The 22,637-nt window shown below is 52.2% G+C and overlaps 1 protein-coding gene across 4 annotated transcripts in view; it reads left to right on the top strand.

Moving 5' to 3' along the window:
* The window catches only part of DPYSL5 (dihydropyrimidinase like 5), a 103,900-nt gene that overhangs the window by 58,703 nt on the left and 22,560 nt on the right, over window positions 1–22,637 (top strand). For all 4 annotated transcript variants that reach the window (XM_004451480.4, XM_023586843.3, XM_058287745.2 and 1 more), the window contains exons 3-7: window positions 14,175–14,333; window positions 16,503–16,682; window positions 17,830–17,898; window positions 19,559–19,603; window positions 22,053–22,128. In XM_004451480.4, coding sequence (XP_004451537.1) covers window positions 14,175–14,333; window positions 16,503–16,682; window positions 17,830–17,898; window positions 19,559–19,603; window positions 22,053–22,128 — 529 coding nt within the window. The remainder of the gene's footprint in view (window positions 1–14,174; window positions 14,334–16,502; window positions 16,683–17,829; window positions 17,899–19,558; window positions 19,604–22,052; window positions 22,129–22,637) is intronic.

A 22,637-nucleotide genomic window follows, 5' to 3' on the forward strand; every position in this document is an offset into this window, starting at 1 on the left:
ATCTGCTTCCCTGCATATCTTCTTTGGTTAAGTGTCTATCAAAATCTTTTTTATTTTATTTCTTTTTATTTCTTTTTTAGGAGGTACCAGGGATTGAACCCAGGACCTCGTATGTGGGAAGCAGGCACTCAACCACTGAGCTACAAACGTTCCCCTGTCCAAATCTTTCTCAGTTGAGTTGTTGGTCTTCTTTTTATTGGGTTGTAAAAGTTGTTTTATATTTGAGTTACAAGTCCTTTTTGTTTTGCAAATGTTTTCTCCCAGTCTGTGGTTTGCTTTTTTATTTTCTTAACAGTCTGTGGCTTGCCTTTTTATTTTCTTAACAGCATCTTTTGAAGAACAAGTGTGAAATTTTGATGAAGTCCAATTTGTTGATTTTTTTCCTTTCATGCATTTTCTCCTGTTGTTAAGAAATATATGCCAAACCTGAGGTCACTAAGATTTTCTCCTATGTTTTCTCTTAGAAATTTTGTAATTTTAGCTCTTCCAATTAGAACTGTGATCCATTTTGAGTTAGTTTTTTTTTTTTAATGTGGAGTTAAAGGTTGAAGCCCATATTTTATTTTGGTATATGGCTATGCAATTGTTCCAGCACCCTTTGTTGAAAAGATTATCCTTTATTGAAAATCAAATTAACCCTATACATATAGGTCTATTTCTGATTCTTTTTTCTGCTCTTTGATCTAGTTGTCTATCTTTACACCAATACTACATTGTACTGGTTACTGTAGCTAAAATGTCCCAAAACGGATAGTGTATGTCCTCCAACTTTGTTCATTTTTTAGAGTTATTTTGGCTATTCTGGGTCCTTGGAAGCAAACTTTATAACTGTAGACTGTAAACCAAAAATGCTGAGACCTGAGTACATTAACCAAACACTTGATAAACATTCTCAATTCCTAGCATGGTCCCTTTCTAAATTTAATTTTTTTTCAAATTATTTGGGGGGGAAATCTATGACAAGATTATAAACATTGGAGTAAATACATGCCCTCACATAGTCTATAACTTAAAGTTGATGGTAGCTGGATCGTGAGAACGAATTTATTTAATTCTGCTCCTACTTTTGCTTACAGTTAGCACCAGTGGGGAAGAGGGGTAGGCCAGGGGCTCCTGAATAGGTTAGGATAAAATCCTTTCCTGGACTGAAGTTCTACCCAGGCAGCCACGGCCACCGCCTCTACCCTTACCTGTTTCTGTTCGGCTGCCATTCTTTTTGGTTTCCTTCGTTACCACCAGGCTTGGGCTGTGGCTTCCGGTTTCTGGTTTCTCCCTTTGCCAGGCATAGGGCACCCTGGCCCTTACAGTTGAGGTCACAACATCTCGGGGAACTTCTAACCCTCCGTCTCCCGTCTCTAAGCCATGTGTAGCCCATCAAAGAGGCTATTCCTCCTGCCGAGTGGAAACCAGGGTGTGCTCCCCTTCTAAGTGGGGTCCAGGATGCCAGTCCATCAGGGGGCCCCTGGCAGCGGGTGGCTCTCATCCCCTGCACCTCCCCCACTCCCCATCCCCATTGCAGGAGGACGCCCCCGAGCTGCCAAACCCAGCCCTCCGCCTACTGGCCAGAGCACTTCTACCTCCAGCGTACATTTATTTTCATCCTTAAAGCCCTGCTCAGGCGGGTCTTATTATCCTTACTGTCCTGGTGGGGAAACTGAGTCACAGAGAGGTGAAATAACTTGCCACGCTAACAGCGGCAGGCCCAGGTCTCCCTCCTGGCCTCGCCATCCCATTCCTCGGCATCGGCTATCCCGGGAGGGCTCTCGGCAACCTCTCCTCGGTGGCTCTAGGGCTCTGTCGTCATTTAACCTTGGGCCAACATGAGGACGTCGTGGGCACTTGAGCAGATGAGGGAAGGGGGGCGAGCAGGTGCGCCGCCTTCCTAGAGGGCCTCTAAGTCAACTGCTCTGCCTTGCATCGTCGCGCAGCCTGGAGTTTTATTGAAGACTCAGTAGCCTGCCTGCGAGCTCCCTGCCCTTGGAGCGGAAGGGGCTGCGCCGAGGAGGTGGATGACAAAGGACCTCTCGGCAGCTCTATTTCAGAGCGGCTTCCGCGGGGCCCCTCGGCGGCCCCAAAGCTGCCAGCCACGCTCCCCCCGCCACCGAACTCCCTTTGGGGAGCCTCCCCGGTCTCCATGGTAACGGCATGTCGAGGAGACAGCCGGGGCTGTACCGTGGCTTTGTATGAAACACAATGATTCTAAATCGAAGCGAAGACCGTCTTCGGGATCACAGCGAAGCCGGGAGCTCCTCGTTTCGTAATTTGAAGTGTTGGCGCAGTTCTCAGTTTTAGCCCGAGCCTCCCCTGCCCCGGGGTCTAAGCTGCAGCTTGGCCTTAGTGCCCCCTGCCCTTCTCCGTTCTTTGAGGAATCTTGGAGCGAGGGAGCCCGCCCCCCCCGGGCTGCCCCTGGGCCATACAACGTGCAAGCAACCTGGGGCTCTCGAGGCAGATGGGCCCGGCTGCCATTCGGAATCTGTCTGATTTCCTCCGAGTCCCAGTTTTCTGCTCTGTAAAATGAGAAGCGGAACCCCGATGGGGTGCGTGGCTCCCCTGGCAGTGGCGGCGCTTTGGCCAGCAGGCCGCGTCCCTCTACCCGGGACGGGCTAGTCGGCCACGTCTGGGGACGAGCCCAGTTTATGGCAGGGTTGAAAGGAGAAGGTCCTCAGCACAGAAAGTTACGCGGGGCTCACGCTGACAGCCGTGCGGGGTTTGTCTTTCTCCCACCGGTCAGAATTCCTGTATCCCTTGTTCCCAAATGAGAAAAGGTGAGGGATGAGGTGGGCACCTCCCCACCGGGTTACATACACCCTTGAGGCTGGGGTGCGCGCGCCCCAGCCCGGGAGCTTCTGTGCGCGTCACTATTTTAGCAGCATCAGCCCCGTTCTCGGAATTCCAGAAGAGTCTGGGATTTAGAGTAAAAACCACCCGGATCCCCGTCTTGGCACGTCTCTTAAGCAGCTGGGATGGTGGCAGTGTCTGTGGCATGTGGCGGTGGGGAAGGCTAGACAAGGGAAGTGGAGGTGGGGGTCTCCCTGCCCTGGGGCAGAAAGGGACCCCGGCCTGGGGCTGGTTTGCTGCTCTCAAGGTTCACCCCAAGGTTTCTACCTCCCCTGCTGCCTTGGACCCCTGCAGGGGTGAGACTTCCCAAGTCTGGGAACCCTCTTTACCTCTAGGGTCCTCAGAAATGAGCCTTTCCAGACTCAGGCCAGGTGGTTGTGCACCAGCCCTGCTGCACAAGCTGCCCTGCCGAGAGCCAGCGCCCCTTTGCACGTGGAATTCGTGACAGGCGCAAGCAGGCCCCTTGCCCAGAATTTCACACCAAATCCCAGGCCTTTCTCTCCGCCCTCCCACCTGGGTAGCCTGCGTGTGTCTCGTCTACCTGTCGCCGGAGCTGGGCAGGCTGCGGTCAGGGCTTCCGGGGCAGACGGGCTCACGGGCCCTGGCCTGCTCACCGGTGGAAGGTGGTGGGGGGACAGTCAGGTCTCCGGGAGGCCCTGGTCTTAACTGCAAGGGCAGCGCCCCCCTCCTGGAAGACGGGCGCCCAGGGCGTGTCTGTGCCTGGGAGAGTAATTGCGAGGCTCCGTAACCCCTTCTGGCTGGTCCTTCTCCTTCCTCTTGGGCTCCTTCCCAGGGCTGTGTCTTCCTCATTGCCCTTCTCTGGTGTTGCTTCCTCTCACAGTTCTATCCCAGATCCTCTCCTCTTGGCCATTGGCCCTCCCTGGGTAACCCTAGGGGATGATGACCTCTGACCTCAGCCCTTCAGGGCCCACCAACCCGTCCCTCCCCACTGGGCTCCTCATCTTCTACCGAACCCCACCCCTCTCCCGGGGATCCCCACTTCAAGGAATGGCACCGCCATCCAGCCAACCTGAAACTCCCCGTGCCCAAGAGCGCGGAACTCAGGGGCACGCGGCCAGAACCTGAGGCCACGTCCACCGGGCGCCGGGTTCCCACCCTCCCGCCGCTGCCTCCTGCCGCCACGCTGGCCGGGGGCTGAATTGCGTTGCTAACAAACTTAGATGCCAATGCCCCTCTAAGCCCCAGGGGTACTCCGGGCCTGCCCCGGGACCCCTCCCCAGGCCGCCCACCCCCTTTGAGGCTGCGCTAGACGTCCCCCTCTCCCCCCCAGGACCCTCTCTCAGGGTCCCAGCCCGCTTTCTCGGTCCCTGCCCCTGACTTCACAGAGCTGGCCCATCACAGCGGCACATCCAAGGAGCCCAGCCCTGTTACGTTCCCACCCCCATTTTCTCTTCATCTTGGCTCAGACTGGCACCCTTTTTTTTTTTTAGATTTATTTATTTATTTATATCTCTTCTCTCCCCCCCACCCCACCCTGGTTGTCTGTTCTCTGTGTCTGTTTGCTGCGTCTTCTTTGTCCACTTCTGTTGTTGTCAGCGGCACAGGAATCTGTGTTTCTTTTCACTGCGTCATCTTGTTGCGTCAGCTCTCCGTGTGGGCGGTGCCATTCCTGGGCAGGCTGCACTTTCTTTCGTGCTGGGTGGCTCTCCTTACCGGTGCACTCCTTGCGCGTGGGGCTCCCCTATGCGGGGGACACCCCTGTGTGGCGCGGCACTCCTTGCGTGCATCAGCACTGCACGTGGGCCAGCTCCACACGGGTCAAGGAGGCCCGGGGTTTGAACCACAGACCTCCCATGTGGTAGAAGGACGCCCTAACCACTGGGCCAAGTCCATCGCCCCAGACTGACACTCTTGATCACCCTAAAACCTCTCCTATTGTGCTAAGTCTGGGACCAAAGCTCTCCTCCTTGTCACCTCTGATGGCCCCCTCCTCTCCTCCTTGTCACCGCTGATGGCCCCCTCCTTCATCTCCTCCCAGCCCAATAGAGAGCAACCCTCGGGTTCCTCGCCTGGATAGTGCAGCTAACAATGACACCTGTTTTATAGGGTGCTTGTGAGAATTAAACAGGCTTAAAACAGTGCCCGGAAGATGAGTGCTCAGTGGATGTTAGTTACAATTAGCAAGTCTCATCTCCATGTGAATGTCCCTCATCAGCTCTATCTCAATGTGTCTAAAAACTTCCTTCCCTCCTAAATTTCATCTTCCCTCTCCTGATACAGTTTTTTTTTTTTCAGTCGCTCAAGCTTAAAACCTCCCCCCATCACCTCCTCTTCACCACCTCCCCACAGTCCTAAGACTGTGCTTCTTCATCCAAGCAGCGTGTTTCACACCTGGCCCTTTCGTCTCGGGCCCCAAATTCAGGGCCACCACCCCGGCACCAGAGCTCGGCTTGCACGCCACGGTCAGAGGGACGTTCCTGTGACTTGATTTCCATGTCCTGCCTCTGCCCAGACGCTGCTGTGGCTGCACATGGCCTCCAGCAGAGGCCCCGAGCTGTCCATCTCAGCTTTCCCAGCAGCCTTCCTTCCTGGCCCACAGATGTGCCCAGGGCCGGGAGTGTGGCCGGAATCCTAAACCCCACTCTCCTTAAACTCCCTCATTACCACCACGTCCACAAATACAAGTTGACACACTTGGCTGAGGGAATGAATCCAGGGTTTTTGTTTTGTTTTCTTAAGGACTTATTTTATTTACCTCTCTCCCCTTCCTACCCACCCCCACCCCCGCATTGTCTGCTCTCTGTGTCCACTCGCTGTGCGTTCTTCTGTGTCCGCTTGTACCCTCTTGTTTCCCGGTGGCACTGGGAAACTGCACCTCTTTTTCGTTACGTCATCGTGCTGTGTCAGCTCTTCATGTGTGCGGCGCCACTCCTGGGCGGGCTGCGCTTTTTTTCACGTGGAGCAGCTCTCCTTGCAGGGCACACTCCTTGCATGTGGGGCTCCCCCACGCGGGGGCACCCCTGCAGGGCACAGCACTCCTTGCGTGCGTCAGCTCTGCACATGGGCCAGCTTGCCACGCAGGTCAGGCGGCCCTGGGTTTGAACCCTGGGCCCTCCATATGGTAGGAGGATGCTCTATCAGTTGAGCCACGTCCACTTTCCCAGGTTGTTTTAATTTCCCAGCTTCTAATGCAATGGGTGGGCTTAAACCATGGGAATTTATTGGCTCATGGATCCGAGGCTAGAAGTCCAAAATCAAGGGGTCATCAAGGCAGTGATTTCCCCTAGAAGGCTGTGGCGGTCTGGGGCTGGCTGCCGTGACCCCTGGTCCTGGGCTTTTCCCTCCCATGGGAATGCACGTGGCGGCCTCTCCTGGCTTCTGGGTCCCCTGACTTCCAGTTCCTGGCCGCTCCCTCTGCATTCTCTCTGTGACATTCCCTGTAGGCCTTCAGAAATAGGCTTAAGGCCTCTCCTCATTCACGTGGATCCCCGCTTAACTGAAGTAACCCCTGCAAAGCGTCCTCTCTACAGTGGGTTCCCACCCGCAGGAATGGATTGAGCTTAAGAGCGTGTTTTTCTGGGGTATAGAGCTCCAAACCACTGCACAGGTCTGCACAGTTTGGTCTACCCAGACCTGACTCAAGTCAGACAGGTTTGTTCTCTGTCCCCCGACTGTGCCCTGCCTTCGCCCACCTCCTCTCCTACCCGACGCCTGGCCTGCGCAGGTCACACCCACCTTCCAGCTCAGAGCCTGCTGTCCTCACGTGAGCCTTCCTTCCTCTGGTCATCATTTGAACTTGACGCTTTCCATCATCATTTAGGAATATTGTCTTGTCCTGCCTTGGGCTTCATAGTATTTTGAAGAGTCGTTTCTATTCAAAATGACACTTTCTTGTCCTGTTTTTCAACTGGACTGTAAGAGTGTCCTCAGTGTTGCCTGTTTCCTTTATAAATGTTAGGAGAATGAAGCACGTGCTTTAGACAGACCAACACCTGGAGTGAGAGCCTCCTGAGATCGGAAAGCAGGACCATGACCTGCCAGTGCAGGGCCTTGACCTGGCCAATGCGAGACCATGATCTGCCTGATGCAGGACCATGACCAGGCCGGTAAAGGGCCTTGACCTGGCTGATGTGGGACCATGACCTGCTGATGCAGGGCCTTGACCTACCAGTGTAGGGTCTTGACCTGGCTGATGCAGGACCATGACCTGCTGGTGCAGGGCCTTGACCTGGCTGATGCGGGACCATGACCTGCTGGTGCAGGGCCTTGACCTGCTGATGCAGGGCCTTGACCTGGCTGATACAGGGCCCTGGCTGATGCAGGACCATGACCTGCTGGTGCAGGGCCTTGACCTGGCTGATGCGGGACCATGACCTGCTGGTGCAGGGCCTTGACCTGCTGATGCAGGGCCTTGACCTGGCTGATGTGGGACCATGACCTGGCCGATAAGGAACCATGACCTGGCCAATGCGGCAGAGCCTGGAGACCCGGAAGATAGACTTGTAAAGTAAAAGGAAGCGTAGGAGTGCTTGCATGGGGCCTAGGGAAGACAAGTCAGCTGCAGGAGGAGCCCAGCAGCCTGCAAACCATGGCTGAAGAAGGAGCTTGAGAGCCACAGCCCGAGGAGCAGAGGCGGTGGCCCCAGGGGCCCAGGAAATGGATTGAGCATCACTAGGTAGCCACGGAGGAAGGCTCTTTCCTTCTAGAGAAAATGGACATTTGCTGGAAGGTGTTGGTGGGACTCCACCCAGCATGGAGCGGAGGGCTGGCCTTCAAGTACCTGGAAAGGAATTGTCCAAGGAAGACTCAGTGGTCATGTCCTGAGCCCATGGCCTGAGCTGGCCGAGTGTCAGGCCTGTTGAGAGCCTGAGGGGTGAGTCCCCCTAGATCAGGCCTGTCGGGGTGTATTAGTCAGCTGAAGGGGTGCTGATGCAGCATACCAGAAGCCTGTTGGCTTTTTTTTTTTTTTTAAGATTTATTTTATTTCTCTCCCCTTCCCCCCCTTGTCTGCTCTCTGTGTCCATTCGCTGTGTGTTCTTCTGTGTCTGCTTGCATTCTTGTCTTGCAGCACCGGAAAATGTGTCACTTTTTTTATTGTTGTTATCTTGCTGCATCAGCTCTCCATGTGTGCGGCGCCGCTCCTGGGCGGGCTGCGCTTTTTTTGGGTGGCATGGCTCTCCTTGTGGGGTGCACTCCTTGCGCGTGGGACAATCCTGCATGGCACGGCACTCCTTGTGCGTGGCAGCACTGCGCGTGGGCCAGCTTACCACGGGTCAGGAAGCCCTGGGTATTGAACCCTGGACCCTCCATATGGTAGGCAGAAGCCACAACCCCTTCCCTGTTGGCTTTTGTAAAGGGTGTTTATTTGAGGTAGGAGCTTACAGATACCAGGCCATAAAGCATAAGTTACTTCCCTCACCAAAGTCTATTTTCATGTGTTGGAGCAAGATGGCTGCTGATGTCTGCCAGGGTTCAGGCATCCTGGGTTCCTCTCTTCCCAGTTCTTGCTTCTTCCCAGGCTCAGGGTTCCTCTCTTCCCAGGGCTGGCTTCTCTTTCCTCTGTGTACTTGCTTCCTGGGACTCCAGCTAAAGACTTCAGCATCAAACTCCAACATCCAAACTCCAACATCAAAATCTCCAACTCTGTCCTTTGCCACGCCTTTTATCTGTGAGTCCCCACCTACCAAGAGGCGGGGACTCAGTGCCCTACTGATGTGGCCCAGTCAAAGCTCTAATCATAATTTAATCATGCCCAGGTACAGACCAGTTTACAAACATAATCCAATATCTATTTTTGAAATTCATAACTATCAATCTGCTACAAGGGGAGACCCTCTAGATCAGGACTGGCTAATAATTTGCAGGGCCTGTACAAAATGAAAATGTGGGGCCCCTTATTTAAATGTTTTCAGGGATTTCAAGACAGTGACCGAGCATAAAGCCAAACGCAGGGCTCTTCCAGACCCAGGGTCCCCAAGCTTCTGCTCAGGCCGCTCACCTCTGAAGCCAGGGCTGGTGCTCTGGTGTTTCAGGATGGGGGGGTGGGGTGGGGGAAGATGTTGTTTGCCATATACCAGCCATGATTTCGAGTGTCATGTCACCTGAAACACTCTGGCCGTTCTGCTGGGGGGTGGAGGTGGGGGGTGGAGCTCAGGGGCAAGGCGCAGTGGTGCTTCCAGGGGCCAGCCAGCAGCCAGCAGAACCTGGGGTGAAAGACATTCCCCAGAGAAAGAGGAACCCCTGGGCTGTTGTTTTTTTCTTATACTTTTGGAGGGTCTGAGTAAAAGATGGGAGATCATTTTAATGTGAAAAGGAAGCGATTCAGCAATTCCAAGAGAAGCAGACCCATCTGAACAAATGGCCACTTTCCCCGAACATCAAGAAACAGAAAATTGTGTGTTGCACTTATAACATGACCAGGTACTTGCCACTTGAGTCTCAGAGCAGTATTGCTCCTGCTTTGGAGATAAAGTTGTCCTTAACCTATACATCTAGGTAGTAGCAAACCCTGCTTTTGTGATCTGAATTACCTTCCCAAACACGCCTCCTTCCCCAGACACCCATATGAGAAAATATGCTCCATGGAGACCTTCCCTCTCTCTCCCCCAAAGAAAAAACCCCGTGGATTAGCTCTGGCTCAAGTGTCTTCCCAACAGCAGAGCACAAAGGACCTACTGGTACTTGGCCTTGGAGTAAGAGAACTGAATCTTCAGGGGCCAGAGAGAGAGAGAGAGAGGGAAACTGTTGTTACAGGAGACTCAGCAAAACCTGATAGGAGCCGCAGCAATACAGAAGACAGTGCCGGGAGAACATGGAGAACCTCTGAAGCATAAAGACAACGTGTAGAGAAGGTTCAGATTGAGTTCCAGGACAGGTTCCTGCTTTTGCCAAGCGTCTGGAAATTGTGCCATAAAATGGGTTACGCTAAGTATATTGGGTTTCCTTAGGGAACAAATGGGGGCAATGATATGGGGATTGGCAAGTCCAAATTCCATAGGGCCAGCCACAAACTGGGAACTCTGATGGCGATTTTCGATGAACTCTGTAGGAGAAGCTGTCTGGCTGAAGTAGCGATGGAAATTCTCTCTCCTGAATGCTGACATCACTTTTCCTTTTAAGGCCTTCAACTGACGGGCTGAGACATCTGTCTTTGTTGAAGGCATCTCTGCGGTTGATGGTAGAGGTCATCAGCCATAGATGCCATCAACTCACTGATGATTGAAGTCCATGAAATGTCCTCACAGCAACCATCAAGCCAGTGCTTGCTTGACCTAACAACTGGGCCCCGTTACCTGGCCAGGCTGACACATAAACCTAACCATCACACCAGGCGTCAGATAATCCATATCCAGCCAGCAGTGTGGGTCGCAAATGTCAAAAGCGAAATAGTGGTAATCCTTCAAAATAGTAAAATTATGTTTTGTATCCAAAAGCGTATAATGGTGCAGTGTCTGCATTGGTTAAACAAACGGTCCTAATGTCTTTAAGAGTGAATTTCTACATTCAGGATAAAAACAATGCCTGTACAGAGTGGGGACTGCTTGGCTGCAGTGGGAACCGGGTGGTTTTGTCAAGCACCAGGCACCAGGAGGCCCTCGTGGGTTTCACCACTGCGTGGTTGGGTCTGGGGCAGGTGGAGAGGTGCATGCTCCACAGGCTGCAATTGCACTTTTTTTTTTTTTTTTTTTAGCTTCCTCCAAATTTATTTGTTAAATGTGCATTATGAAAGTAATACATTCTATTATATAAATTTGGGGAAAGTAGGAAAAATGAATTACTCATCATCTCATAACCCAAAGACAGCCATTGTTGATGTTCTGACAGATTCCATTCTATTTTTTTCTTTGTGTGTGGGTAGATGTGTTTAAACATCTAAGCATCTTGTATACACATACTGAATTCTGCTTTTTTCACTTTTGCCAGGTTATAATTTAGCCTCCAGGAATATAATTTTTTAAATTTATTGTGCTAAAATTTAGATAAATTAAAATTTGGCATCTTAACCATTTTTAAGGGGGCGTTAATTATATTCACATTGTTGTGCTACCATCTCCAACATCCATTACCACAACTTTTCCATCACCCTAAAGAGAAACTCTCTACCCATTAAGCAGTAACTCCGTATCCTCCCCTCCCTTGTCTAATCTACTTACTGCCTCTAGGGATTTGCCTGTTCTTGGTATGTCATATATTTGGAGTCATATACTATGTGTCCTTTTGTGCCTGGCAGCTTTCACTTAGTATAACGTTTTCAAGGGTCATCCACGTTGCAGCATGTGTCAGAACGTCACTCCTTTTTCTGGGTGAGTAGTATTTCATTGTATGCGTGTGCCACACACGTCTGCACACGCACAGTTAGGTGCCTGTTGTGAATAATGCTACCGTGAATGTTGGTGGACGAGGATCTGTTCGAGTCCCTGCTTTCAACCTTGGGGCATACACTTGGAGTGGAATTGCTGGCTCAGGTGGCAATTCTATTTGGACCTTTTCCTTAACAGCTGCGCCATTTTAGATTGCCACCAGCAAAGCATGAGGGTTCCGATTCCTCCGTGTCCTCACCCACATCATTTTTAGTGACTACCATTGAGCACCACGGCTTTGGCATAAAGACAGCTGTGAGCACTCAACAGTCCCACCGTCACGTATTCTTAATTTAGGATTCCTTTCAAAGCCTCGGGCACGGGATTGGGCGGTGCCCTGCTGCTGATTTCTAAAGGCTGTTTTGTGTGGGATGGCACAGAAAAGGCCTGTCACAGCTGGATCATCACATTCCCGTGAAGACTGAGCCTGTCAGCATTCATCGTTGAGCAGGAGCTGTGTGCATTTCAAAAGCCAGCTCTATATGCCTCTTGCCTGGAAGGAAACAAGCACTGGGCCAGCCCGTGTCTGGTCTGGGCTCTGTCTGCAGCAGTGGTGTCTGCTGATCCCGTGAAATTCTTGTTTTGAGGACTGGGGTGACGGCAGTAATTATCCCAGATATTTATGTGTGTGTCCCCAGTCCAGCCTATGGCTGCTCTCACATCCGTTGCCATCTGATCCTGTTGAGGCATGCAGGGTACAAGGCCACCACTAGAGTACAACCAGGAAGTGGGAAACCCCCCCTCCTTTCAGTTGCTGTCCTTAGACCCAGGCGAGAGGGGCCCAGCTCTGGTCCTCTGACGACTGCACCCCTTCCCCATAGGGCCAAGGGGTCCTGTCTGTCCGGATCCCCCGAGCCCACTCCTGGACCCACGGGGCCCCTGGAATTCGCTGACCGAGTGGCCCTGAGCCCTTTGGGCCTACATAAGCCCGGATGTGCCCTCCAGAGGGGGCCGGGCCCCAGGACAGTGCACTGCAGGTGCACAGAGCTTGTGCCCACAGGCTGCAAGGGGGACCCAGGGTGGGAAGTGAGGGGCTCGGGGGGGCTGGGGCAGCCGCTGAGGGCCCATGTCCCTTGCACTGCGGTGTGGAACTATGAGGTGCCCCCAAGAATTCCACGTTCAGGCCTGGACTTCTCAGGCCTCAGGATGGTAAATTTGCCAGAGTGGGAGGACAGGATCTATTTTGTTTAACAGTTTGTTGGCATGAGCTGTAACTTTTAAATATTTAGAGCTTTGGGGCGCGGATCTCCTTTTTTATTCTTGCTCTGGGACCAGCAAATATTAAGAATGACCCTGGCTCTTTTATCATGCTGTGCTATTTCCAGTTTCTCTCTCTTTTTTTTTTTTTTTTCTTCTTTCCAAGTCTATAGACCTACAGAGGGTGTGCAAAGGAAAGCGGTCTAGACTCACAGAAAAATAAAACCATTTACTCTGTAAGGTCCCAATGTATCAGACACCCCCATATTCATGTGTCAAAGCAAAAATTGTATCTCAGGACAAAAAAAGAGTACAACCACCTGCTAAGAGGGTGAATCAGCCTGGCACGATGCAGCAAAAACAGAAACAGAAGCCAGCTAGTAAAGCGGCAACCCACCCCTCCCCTCTGTTTCTTCACCCCCGCCTTGGTTCCTTCGTGTGTATCGAGGAACCACCACCCTCTGTTGGCTGCTTGAAGACGTGCAAGGCGTCAGCCCACTGCAGAGCTGGTGTTCTCTCTGGCCCAGCCAAGGATGAGCATCTGAGTAACCGTGGGAAGCCGAGGTTGCAAGATTTTTTCATTTTCATCGTTGTGTGGCAGTGAACTTACCCCCCCCCCCAGCCCCCAGCCCCCAGCCCCCATTTTTTCCCAGCAAGATTTCGGCTTTCCAATCAAGGATTTAATTGAATATAGAAGCATGAAATCAATAAGACCATTTTATTGGTCCCCCTCCTCCCCCGGAGATAAGCAGCTCGGTTCTGCATAAGTAAGTCCAGAACGCTTTGCCAAGTCCAGTCCACAGATGACATTTTACTTGCCTTTCACAACTATCCAGCAAGAAAGGCATTCCCATTGTCTGAATCTTAGAGGTGAACTAACCTGGCTGGGGTTATCCAACCAGGAGGTGGCAGGACTGGGACGCAAACCCAAGGCCCTGATCCCAAATCACTGTAAGGACCCAAAGAGAAGGAATGGTTTTGTCCAAACTTTATTCATCAGAAAAAGAGAGTTGCCTTATATTAGAGCCTTCACACACTCTTGTATATTATGGGGCCCGTTCTCAATTATTTTAATTTCAATAAGAAAGTCTTGTTTGGGAGCGACATGTTAGCCCGAAGCTTCCTTCCGTCAGCGCTAGTTTTGGAAGCTTATGGAGATCAGTTGACCAAACTGTTTTTTAAAAAGTGGTGGGAAAACCTTTAATAAAGTTTTAGTAACTATACCCAGGGGCTATGTCTTGCAATTGCAAGTGAGGCTTTTTAAAGATTTCTTTTAAAGTGGTTATGTTGTGGAAATCAGGGTAATTTTTCACTGGTAAGCCATACGTGGATTCAGAAAGTACTGTATCTCAAACAAAATAAATGGGAAGTAAGCAGCTTGGGAAAATTGATGTTGAAGCTGCATATAAAGAGCTTGGATAAAATTGTTCAATGAAATGCTAGAGAATAAAACAAAACAGTATATCCAAGTTAACATTTTAAATAGTTTGGTTTAAATAGAGCTGTGGGACTAACTTAATGAAGATTCTAAATAGGCATTCAATGATGTCATCTACATCCCCAAGGGTTTATCTATTCAAGTTGGCCAAAAATAATTTCGGGATGGGGGGAATCTTTTCCTTGGGAAAACGGGTTGGCTGAGGCTTGGGCGACACACTGGCAGAAGAAGCAGGCTGTGTCCTGGCCGCACTGCTTCTCCGTCCGGCAATGTCCAGTTTCCCACACGTTGCTCCCTTGGTCCTCACAGCAGCGTGGGGAGGCCAAGGAGGGGAGCTGTCATCTGAGAGGTGACGAGACTGCCTTTTCCCGCCCCCTCAGGCCGCCCTGGTCGGAGGCACCACGATGGTCATCGGCCACGTCCTGCCCGACAAGGAGACCTCCCTCGTGGACGCCTACGAGAAGTGCCGGGCCCTGGCCGACCCCAAGGTCTGCTGTGACTACGCCCTCCACGTGGGCGTCACCTGGTGGGCACCCAAGGTACCAGTGCCGGGGGCGGGGGGGATCCAAGAGGAAAACGCAGACGCTTGTTTAGCCAGAGTGGCCACTGGGTCGGCGCCAGCTGGCGCATATGCTGCGCTCTTGCAAGTTTGGGACAGCCCCATAGCACCCCAACTCCCCCAGATGCCAAATGACTCCATCGTGGGGGTGGGCGGGCCTGTCCTGCTTCACTTAGGAGCCACTTTGGCTGCAGACAGAGCTGCGGGTGGCAGTGTGGGCTCTGAGGCCAGAGGTCTGACCACAGGGCTCTCGTGCCTCCTGGGGCTGGACTTTGGCTCCCGCGTCACCCATGGCCACCAGGTGCCCCCGACACGGGGGAGTGCTGCAGGGGGTCAGCCTTGGCAGGTCGGGCCATTTGGGGGCTGGGTGTCGGCGGCCCTGAGTCTCGGAGCTGAGGGGCCCGTCGTGGTCAGCCGCTGCCTGGTGTGTCTGGGTCAGGGTGCACTGGCCTCTGGGCTCCAGCTCCTGCACCAGGGAAGTCTGGGCTCCTTCCGGCTCCCTTTCAGTTCAGTTCCTGGGCCCACCTGGGGGCCTGAGCCCCTGGCTTGCCTGTCCTCGCCCTGCCCAGGCCTCGGGGATGGAGTCCAGCTTCCCCTCCCCAGCTCCCCAGCTCCGTGCTCCTTGAGAAAACACACAGACAGGCATTTCGGTTTTGCCTGGGTTCAGGAGCCTTACTGCCACATTGCTCTAGGAAAGCAGCCTGGAGGGTGATTATCAAGCACCCTGTGCCAGAACTCTGCCAGGTGGGGGAATCATAAAACAATCAGCGTTAGGAAGGTGGACGAAGCTCTTCGGATAAGGACTTTGTTCCAAAGGGCCTGGCACCTCCTGAGATGGTAACTGAAAGCCTCGCTAGACCTCTGCCCCTGCATTTCAGCCTTGAGCGTGGGGCTCGCCCTGTCTCCCCCATGACTTCCCACCTGTCCTTTACGGATGGCCCTGGAGCCCCCAACGCCACGAAGGCGCGGGGCTAACGGGCACAGACCACACTGAAGGTCAAGTCCCTTATCTCAGGGGCGTCTCCATCTTGACGCCCTCCTGGGTGGGTGGCGCATCCCCCTGCCCCCCCTGCCTCTCTCCATCTCCTCTCCCTGGAGCAGGCCTGGACTAGAGAGGGGGTCCCCTCAGATTCCCAGAACCCCTTGAGGCCAGGCCAGTCGCCCCTAAGTCCCCAGAGGCTGTGAGGACGTTCCTACTTTTAGAATTTAAAATTAGTCTTTATAGGTATTTTTTTCTAACGACAGATTACGAAAATAGCAAAGAAGCACACAACCTGATCACCGCAATACCACAGGGTTACTTTAGCTTATTTCTTGCCTGTGTTTTCTCCTATATAGGCTTTCAACATAGTGACTTCTTTGCTTCAAGCGTGAGCATTTTCTGCTCTGCTGCTTAGCCTTCAAGGTCACCAATGCGATGCTGCCTAATATTCTGTCAAGTAGATGAACCACAATTTATCTTTCTATTTTTGGACCAATGTTGCTTCCAATTTTTTCCTAATATAAACAACATGGGGCGAGTGTCCTTGTTCGCATAGCTTGTTTTGGTTTATTGCTAAGTTGGATTTTCCCCAGGGTCTCTAGGTTGTTTTTTTTTAATTTTTTTTTTCATCAGCAATTTTATTTTTTTTCCAAATTCTATTCAATTTATTCATTTTTTAAAAAATATTACATTAAAAAAATATGAGGTCCCCATTCACCCCCACCGCCCCCACCCCACCATCCCCCCCACAGTAACACTCTCCCCCATCATCATGACACATCGATTGCATCTGGTGAGGGTCTCTAGATTTTTAGCGTTCGGGTGCCTTTGGCACTGCTGAGCGGAACAGGCAGCGGAAGGAAAAATCATTAGTGCGTAAAGCAGTAAGGCTGCGGGGGAGGCCACACAGCCCGCAAGCCTGCGTGACCGGCCTGGAATGGGATGGTATAGCTCCAGTATTTGTGCTTGACGATTGTCGAAGGACTTCTGCCTCTGTCCTCCCGGGAACCAACAGCACCCGGGGGGGGGGTGGGAAGAGAGGGAGACAGCGAGAGATTGCAGGTGGCCACAGGGCGGCGACGTAGCCCGGAGCCCAGCACCTGCCCATCAGCCCCTTGGCCGTGGGTGATCGATCACGTGACAGCACCTCTGCCTTCCGCCCTCCAGGTGAAAGCAGAAATGGAGACGCTGGTGAGGGAGAAGGGAGTCAACTCATTCCAGATGTTCATGACCTACAAGGACTTGTATATGCTTCGAGACAACGAGCTGTACCAAGTCTTGCGTGCCTGCAAGGACATCGGGGCGATCGCCCGAGTCCATGCTGAAAACGGGGAGCTCGTGGCCGAGGCAAGTCTGCAGTAGAGAACGGGGTTAAGCGAAAGGGAGCGCGTTCTCAGGGGGATGCCTGACACCCATGCTTCTCCTACAAGGGTCAGACAAAACAGGTGGTAAAAAAGGGAGGAGACTGTTGAATTGTCTGTCTGAATGTGGATTGTATATGTGTTGACAAAATTAAATTTTAAAAAAATTTTTAAGAAAAGTGTGAGACAGGCACTCCAGAGGTGACAAATCTTGGTCAGAAAATCCAAGCTTTTCTACTGTCTATAAAAAACAAATCTCTGTAGCCCCAAAAGGTTTCTTAAGTCTTTGCTGATGATGTTTTTTTGTGTTGGTTTGGTTTGATTTTTTTGAGGTACCAGGGCCAGGGACTGAACCCCAGGACCTTGTTGTGGGAAGCCGGTGCTCAACCACTGAGCCACATCGGCTTCCCCAAGTTGGTTTTTTTTCTATTTGTTTTGCTTGTTGTTTTTGTTTTGTCAGGAGGCACCAGGAACCGAACTGGGGGCCTCCCATGTGGGAGGCAGGTGCTCAACTGCTGGAGCCGCATCTGCTCCCGATAAAGTCTTATTTCTAATGACATTTAGTTCCTTTAAATTCCATTATGACAAAAGAATTTGGAGCGCCTCTTAGAAATATTCTTAATGAGATCTGACCAGAGAATAAATAAGAATGCAGCTTTCCACTTTCCTCTGCCTCCTCAGAGCAGCCGAGATAGTCAAGATATCTATTCACTAGTACCCAGAAAGGAAAGTTCCTTATATTCCCAGGTCCAAACAGGATAGGGTTAGTCTCGGCGTTGCTGGAAGCTGGAGATCTGTCTAGATTTCCAATGGGAAAATACTGATTTTCAGATCAATAAAACATCCCTGTCTCTGGCTAATTACTGAACTGGATTTTTAAGATGACCAGATGTGTCCAGTCATTTTAAAGTGAGAATCAGGGGAGCCTTATGGCAAAGGTGCCCTGTGCTGGTTCTGCCCTCTTCAGAGGGTAAGCACAACAGAAATGAGAAAAGTAGCAAGCCTGTTGGACTGGGCTGTGTCGAGCATATTTCGCTGTCCCTTGACTTCAGAATTGTCTTGAATCTCTATCTCTAGGATTCCCTCAATTTTCTTCTTTTTTTTTTTTTTCGCTTGTTGCTCTTGTTGTCCAGGGTGCTAAGGAGGCCCTGGATTTGGGGATCACAGGCCCAGAAGGAATCGAGATCAGCCGTCCCGAGGAGGTGAGGAAGACTTCCTTTGTCCTTTGTTAACTTCGTTCATGTAGATTCACAGAGTCTCCGGGGATAGAAGAGACATTAGTAAATACGAGTCATATAGCATCACTTCTTAAACTGCCGTCTGGAAGCTTCCCAGGGAGCTGCTGGCTCCAGGCGGAGATGCTTTTGGCCATGACCTTCCGTGTTTCTGGGGGCGACAGTGTTGGCACACCAGGAGTCGCTGTGCCCAGAACTGAATTGGGAAAGAAAAGACAGGCTGGAAGGGCCCCCTCAGAAGTTAGCAGGAATTCCAACTGTAACCCCGAGACTCAGCCTTTGGGGGGGCGAGACCCCTTTGAGCATCTGAGGAAAGCTTTGGCCCCTCCCTACCAAAAGCCAGAGGCCCTTACATGTCCACACTCGTGCCCCCATCACCGAGATGGTCAGTAAAAGCCCGGCTGGCCTTCTGCCCTCTGCTGTCAGCCTGACAGTCCCCTGCTAAAGAATTCTGCTCTGGAGGGGCCACACTAGACAACGCCTTCTTGCCCTACGATGCTGGCATTTCCTACCATGTGTTGGGGGAAGAGAAGCTACTCTTCATTGCTTCAGAGCCTTCGGTGCAGGGCGGTGGTTAGATAGCCACGAGGGATTGTCGGTGAGGGCTTGGAGGGCAAGGCAAAGAGGGCAGGGGTGTGACGGTACCTGCCATCGCCCAGAGAACCAAGTCAGCCCCCAGTGGGGCAGCTGAAGGGGAGGGTCTAGGCCAGTAGTTCTCAGCCGGGGGTGATTGTGTCCCCCCCAGGGGACACTTGGCAATATCTAGAGATATTTTTGGTTATCACAACTGCAGGGGAAGGGGGGGAGAGGCCGTTATAGGATCTAGGAGGTAGAGGTCAGGGGTGCTGCTCCACGTCCTCAGTGCACGTGACAGTCCCCATGACAGTTCTCCAGCCCAAAACATCAGTAGTGCTGAGGCCGATAAACTCCAGCCTAGGCTCATTCCCAGCTTGAAATCAGTCAGTACGGCGCCTTTGCTGTAGTTCTGAGATGACTGGAGAGAATATTCTAGAAACAAGGAGAGAAGTGACTTTTTTTGTTTAGTTTTGTTTCATTGCCTTTTTTTTAATTCCCCCCCCCCTTTGTGGCTTTTTGCATGCTGTCTGCTCTCTGTGTCCATTCGCTGTGTGTTCCTCTGTGTCTGTATTTATTTTATTTCCCCTCCCCTTTGCAGCTTGCTTGCTGTCTGCTCTCTGCATCCATTCCCTACACACTCTCCTGTGTTTTTGCTTGTCTCCCTTTTTGTTGCGTCACCTTGCTGAGTCGCTCTCTGCAGCACTTGTGGGTGAGCCCACCTTCACCAGGAGGTCCCGGGACGTGAACCCAGGGCCTCCCGTATGGTAGGCGGGAGCCCAACGGATTGAGCCACAGCCGCTTCCCCTGCTTCATTGCCGTTTAAGGCCTGTGTAGCATCTGGCAGGGATGCACCTGCCCCACCAAGTCCTAGATTCCCTCTCAGCTGAGCCGCGATGCTTGGCACTAGGTGCCCCTGCCCAGCCTCGTCCCGAGCCCCTTGGTGCTGTGTCAGGAGGCACAACACCTTGTATGCAGGGGGCTCCCGGGCCTGCGTGGGCTCGTCTGGAGGAGAGGCTGAAGCTTGTGTCCCTCCCTCCTTTGTTCCCAACAGCTGGAAGCCGAAGCCACCCACCGCGTTATCACCATTGCAAACAGGGTAAGTAAAGCCCGATCTTGGCCCTGGGGTCAGGGACTGATGCTGTGTGGCGGGCCCATCCTGCACTGGGCACCAGCACCACGCCGCCTCATGGAATCCCAACACCGTTTGCTGAATGAATATTCCTGCAGCCCTGATGCAAGTCCTTCTGGCCCCCTCCCCGCTCCCCCCGCACTGAGCTCACTGGAACCTCGGGTCATGGCCAAGTCAGGTGACAGAGGGCCAGGCGGGGGATCACAGAGCCTTGCTGCAGCTGGAAGCTGTTTATTTTCAAGGAATACGGACTTAGAAACCCATTGTCTTGGTTTGTCAAAGAGCTGCCGATGCCAAGTACCAGAAATGGGTTGGCTTTTATAATGGGACATTTTATTAGGGGTGAAAGCTTACAGTTCTCAGGCCGTGAAATGTCCAAATCAAGGCACCGTCAGAGACGCTTTCTCACCCAAGTCAGCTACTGGTGATCCTGGGGTCCTGCCATGTGGCAAAGCAAGGTGGCTGCCCATCTCTGCCACGAGATGCCCCTCCAGGAGCTCGGCTGTGGGCAGCCAGGCCCAGGGCTTGTCTCTTCAGCCTCTCGGGGGCTTCGTGCCTAAGTGTTGGCTGCCAGTGATCCCCGAGTCCTCTCTCGTGGCAGGATCCAAAATGGCAGCTTCCTTCCTCCGTGTGTCACCCTCTGTGTCTCCGTTTAAATAAGACCCAGCAAGAGGGCGGAGACGCCGCCTGAGTCACGCCCCACTGATGTAGTCCAATCGGAAGGGCCTCCCACCCACAGGAACGGATTAGTTCAAGGACAGAATGGTTTTATTTTGGGGGAGTCATAAAAGAACTTCAAACCGTCACGCCCATCACTTAAACTCAGGTGCCCAACTTGTCATTTTCGTCACTGCTTCCTCGGCGTGGCTCAGGCGTCCATTGGCTCAGGGGGCAGAGCCACTGATGTGGGGTGGGGGTGGGAGCAAGCAGAGATGTGGAGCCAGTTCTAGCTCTGGCCTTTACAAATAGAAGCTTTTCAATCCTGTGGTCCATTCTGATGTGCCTCTTTTATTAGAAAAGTTATGGGCTTATAGAAAAAATCATACATAAAAGACAGGATTCTCGTACCACCCTATTACTAACACCTCGCGCCAGGAGACAAGAAACCTGTATTATTTATAAAATCGGAAGGTTGTGAGGATCAAAGGAAGCCTGGAAGGGAAAGCACTTTAGATACAGTAGAGCCCTGTTCATAGGTTATCCCTGCTTCTAACCCGCGATGAAAAGGTCCAAGTCATACAGATCATTGAACTGGGAGCAGGGGTTTTCAAAAGGTGGTCCCAGGACCAGCTGCATCAGCCTTATTGGCTAGAAATTGGAACTTGTTAGAAATGTACATTCTTGGGTCCCGTCCAAACCCACTGGATCAGAAACTGGGGGTGAGGCTTGGCAAGCTTCATTTCAGCTAGCCCCTCAGGATTCTAATGAACACAAATATTTGAGAATTTCTCCTCTGGAAAGACCTGGGCTACCTCAGAGGGGGTAAGCAGGAAGGCGTGGTGCTGGGAGTGTCAGGGGCAAAAAAACAGGGTGGTCTTGAGTCCAGCTGGCCTGAGAATGAGCGTCGTGGAACTGCACGAAGCACATCGAGCCTTGAGCCAGTCCCTCAACCTCACAACCTCTGAATTTGTTATACAAAGAAGCCTGAAGGCGTCCTTAGAGTAACGTTTAGGGAAACAGAGTTTTCCTTCAGCAGCAGGCTGTAGGCATGACAACAGGACGAGGAAATGGTTTTATCATCCTAACAGTAGTTTTATCAATTACTTCCTGGTGGAAACGAGCCCCAGAATAAAGAGCTGAATCCCCTCAGGGCAGCTCCTCATTCCTCAGTTCAAACACACACCCAGACGGGTTGAGCTGGGGACCAGGGCCACGCAGACAGTCGAGGAAAAGCTCGTCAGTGCTGGAACCCAAGTGTCCTCTTGCAAGATCTTGTTCTAGCCTAAACACGGAACGCTGAAGCCCTCGTGTTCTGTTCTTCTCCAGGGTACATCCTGTCTATTGATAAGGCCACGTTCAAGGAGACAGGCCTCAGAACTTTAAATATAGCTTATGATAGATGACTGTCTCTCAGTCATCATGTTCATGAGCAGGAAATTAAAACAGGACAGCTAGGTCCTCATTTTAAATTATAAACCTTCATGCGTGTCCAGAAGAGTTTATTAAAGGACAATGCTGGTTGGGTGGTGGGAAATCTGAGGTTCAAGACCAGATAGTCTGGAGTCCAGGCCTGATGTCAACTCCCAGACGGGCCTCCGTGGTGGGCCCGGGGCTGGGAGCGGCCTGGGCTCAGGGGAAGACCGTCCCCCCCGCTTTAGGGACGGGTAGAGGGGGGCAGCAGGTGCCAGGAGTGGTTTTGCTGGGATCATGTGCTCCCTAAGTTTATGAACGGACGCCCTCTGCTTCCTGGGTTTAGACTCACTGTCCCATCTACCTGGTCAACGTGTCCAGCATCTCGGCTGGTGACGTCATCGCGGCCGCGAAGATGCAAGGTGAGCGCGTGGGCTCGGCGGCCGGGGCGGCCAGGTGCGGTGGGGCAGGAGGGCGCGGGCCCGGCTCAGCGCACACCCTGGCCCCGGCTCCCGAGGCTTGGACCCTGAGCCCTTCTCTCCCTCCTGTTCGGCTGTTATCTGTCCCAGAGCCACGCTCTGCTAGCCCAGGTCCAGGCCCCCGGAACCAGAATTTTTTTCCTCTGCGCTTTGTATGTATAACAGCTTTATAGAAGTGCCTGTCACCTCTTCTGGGTCTGGTAAAATTTTCCAAGATTCAGTTCATTTCATTAGTTGGTGTTATTGGCCTCTTGGGTTTTTGCTGGTGGTTGCCTTGGTAACCAACATAACATCCTGGACCCGTCCCAGTGGACATTCAGGGGACACCGAGGAAGTCCATGGAGAAATTGAGCCCCAATTCCCTTTAGAGCCACCGGAGTGCCTCCTGTTGCTGGCAACACGGGGTACCGGTGAGGTCCTGGGAACAGGGGAAACAAAGTCACAGCCACAGA

The sequence above is a fragment of the Dasypus novemcinctus genome, chromosome 25 (genome assembly GCF_030445035.2).
Source record: "Dasypus novemcinctus isolate mDasNov1 chromosome 25, mDasNov1.1.hap2, whole genome shotgun sequence".
Taxonomy (NCBI): Eukaryota; Metazoa; Chordata; class Mammalia; order Cingulata; family Dasypodidae; genus Dasypus; species Dasypus novemcinctus.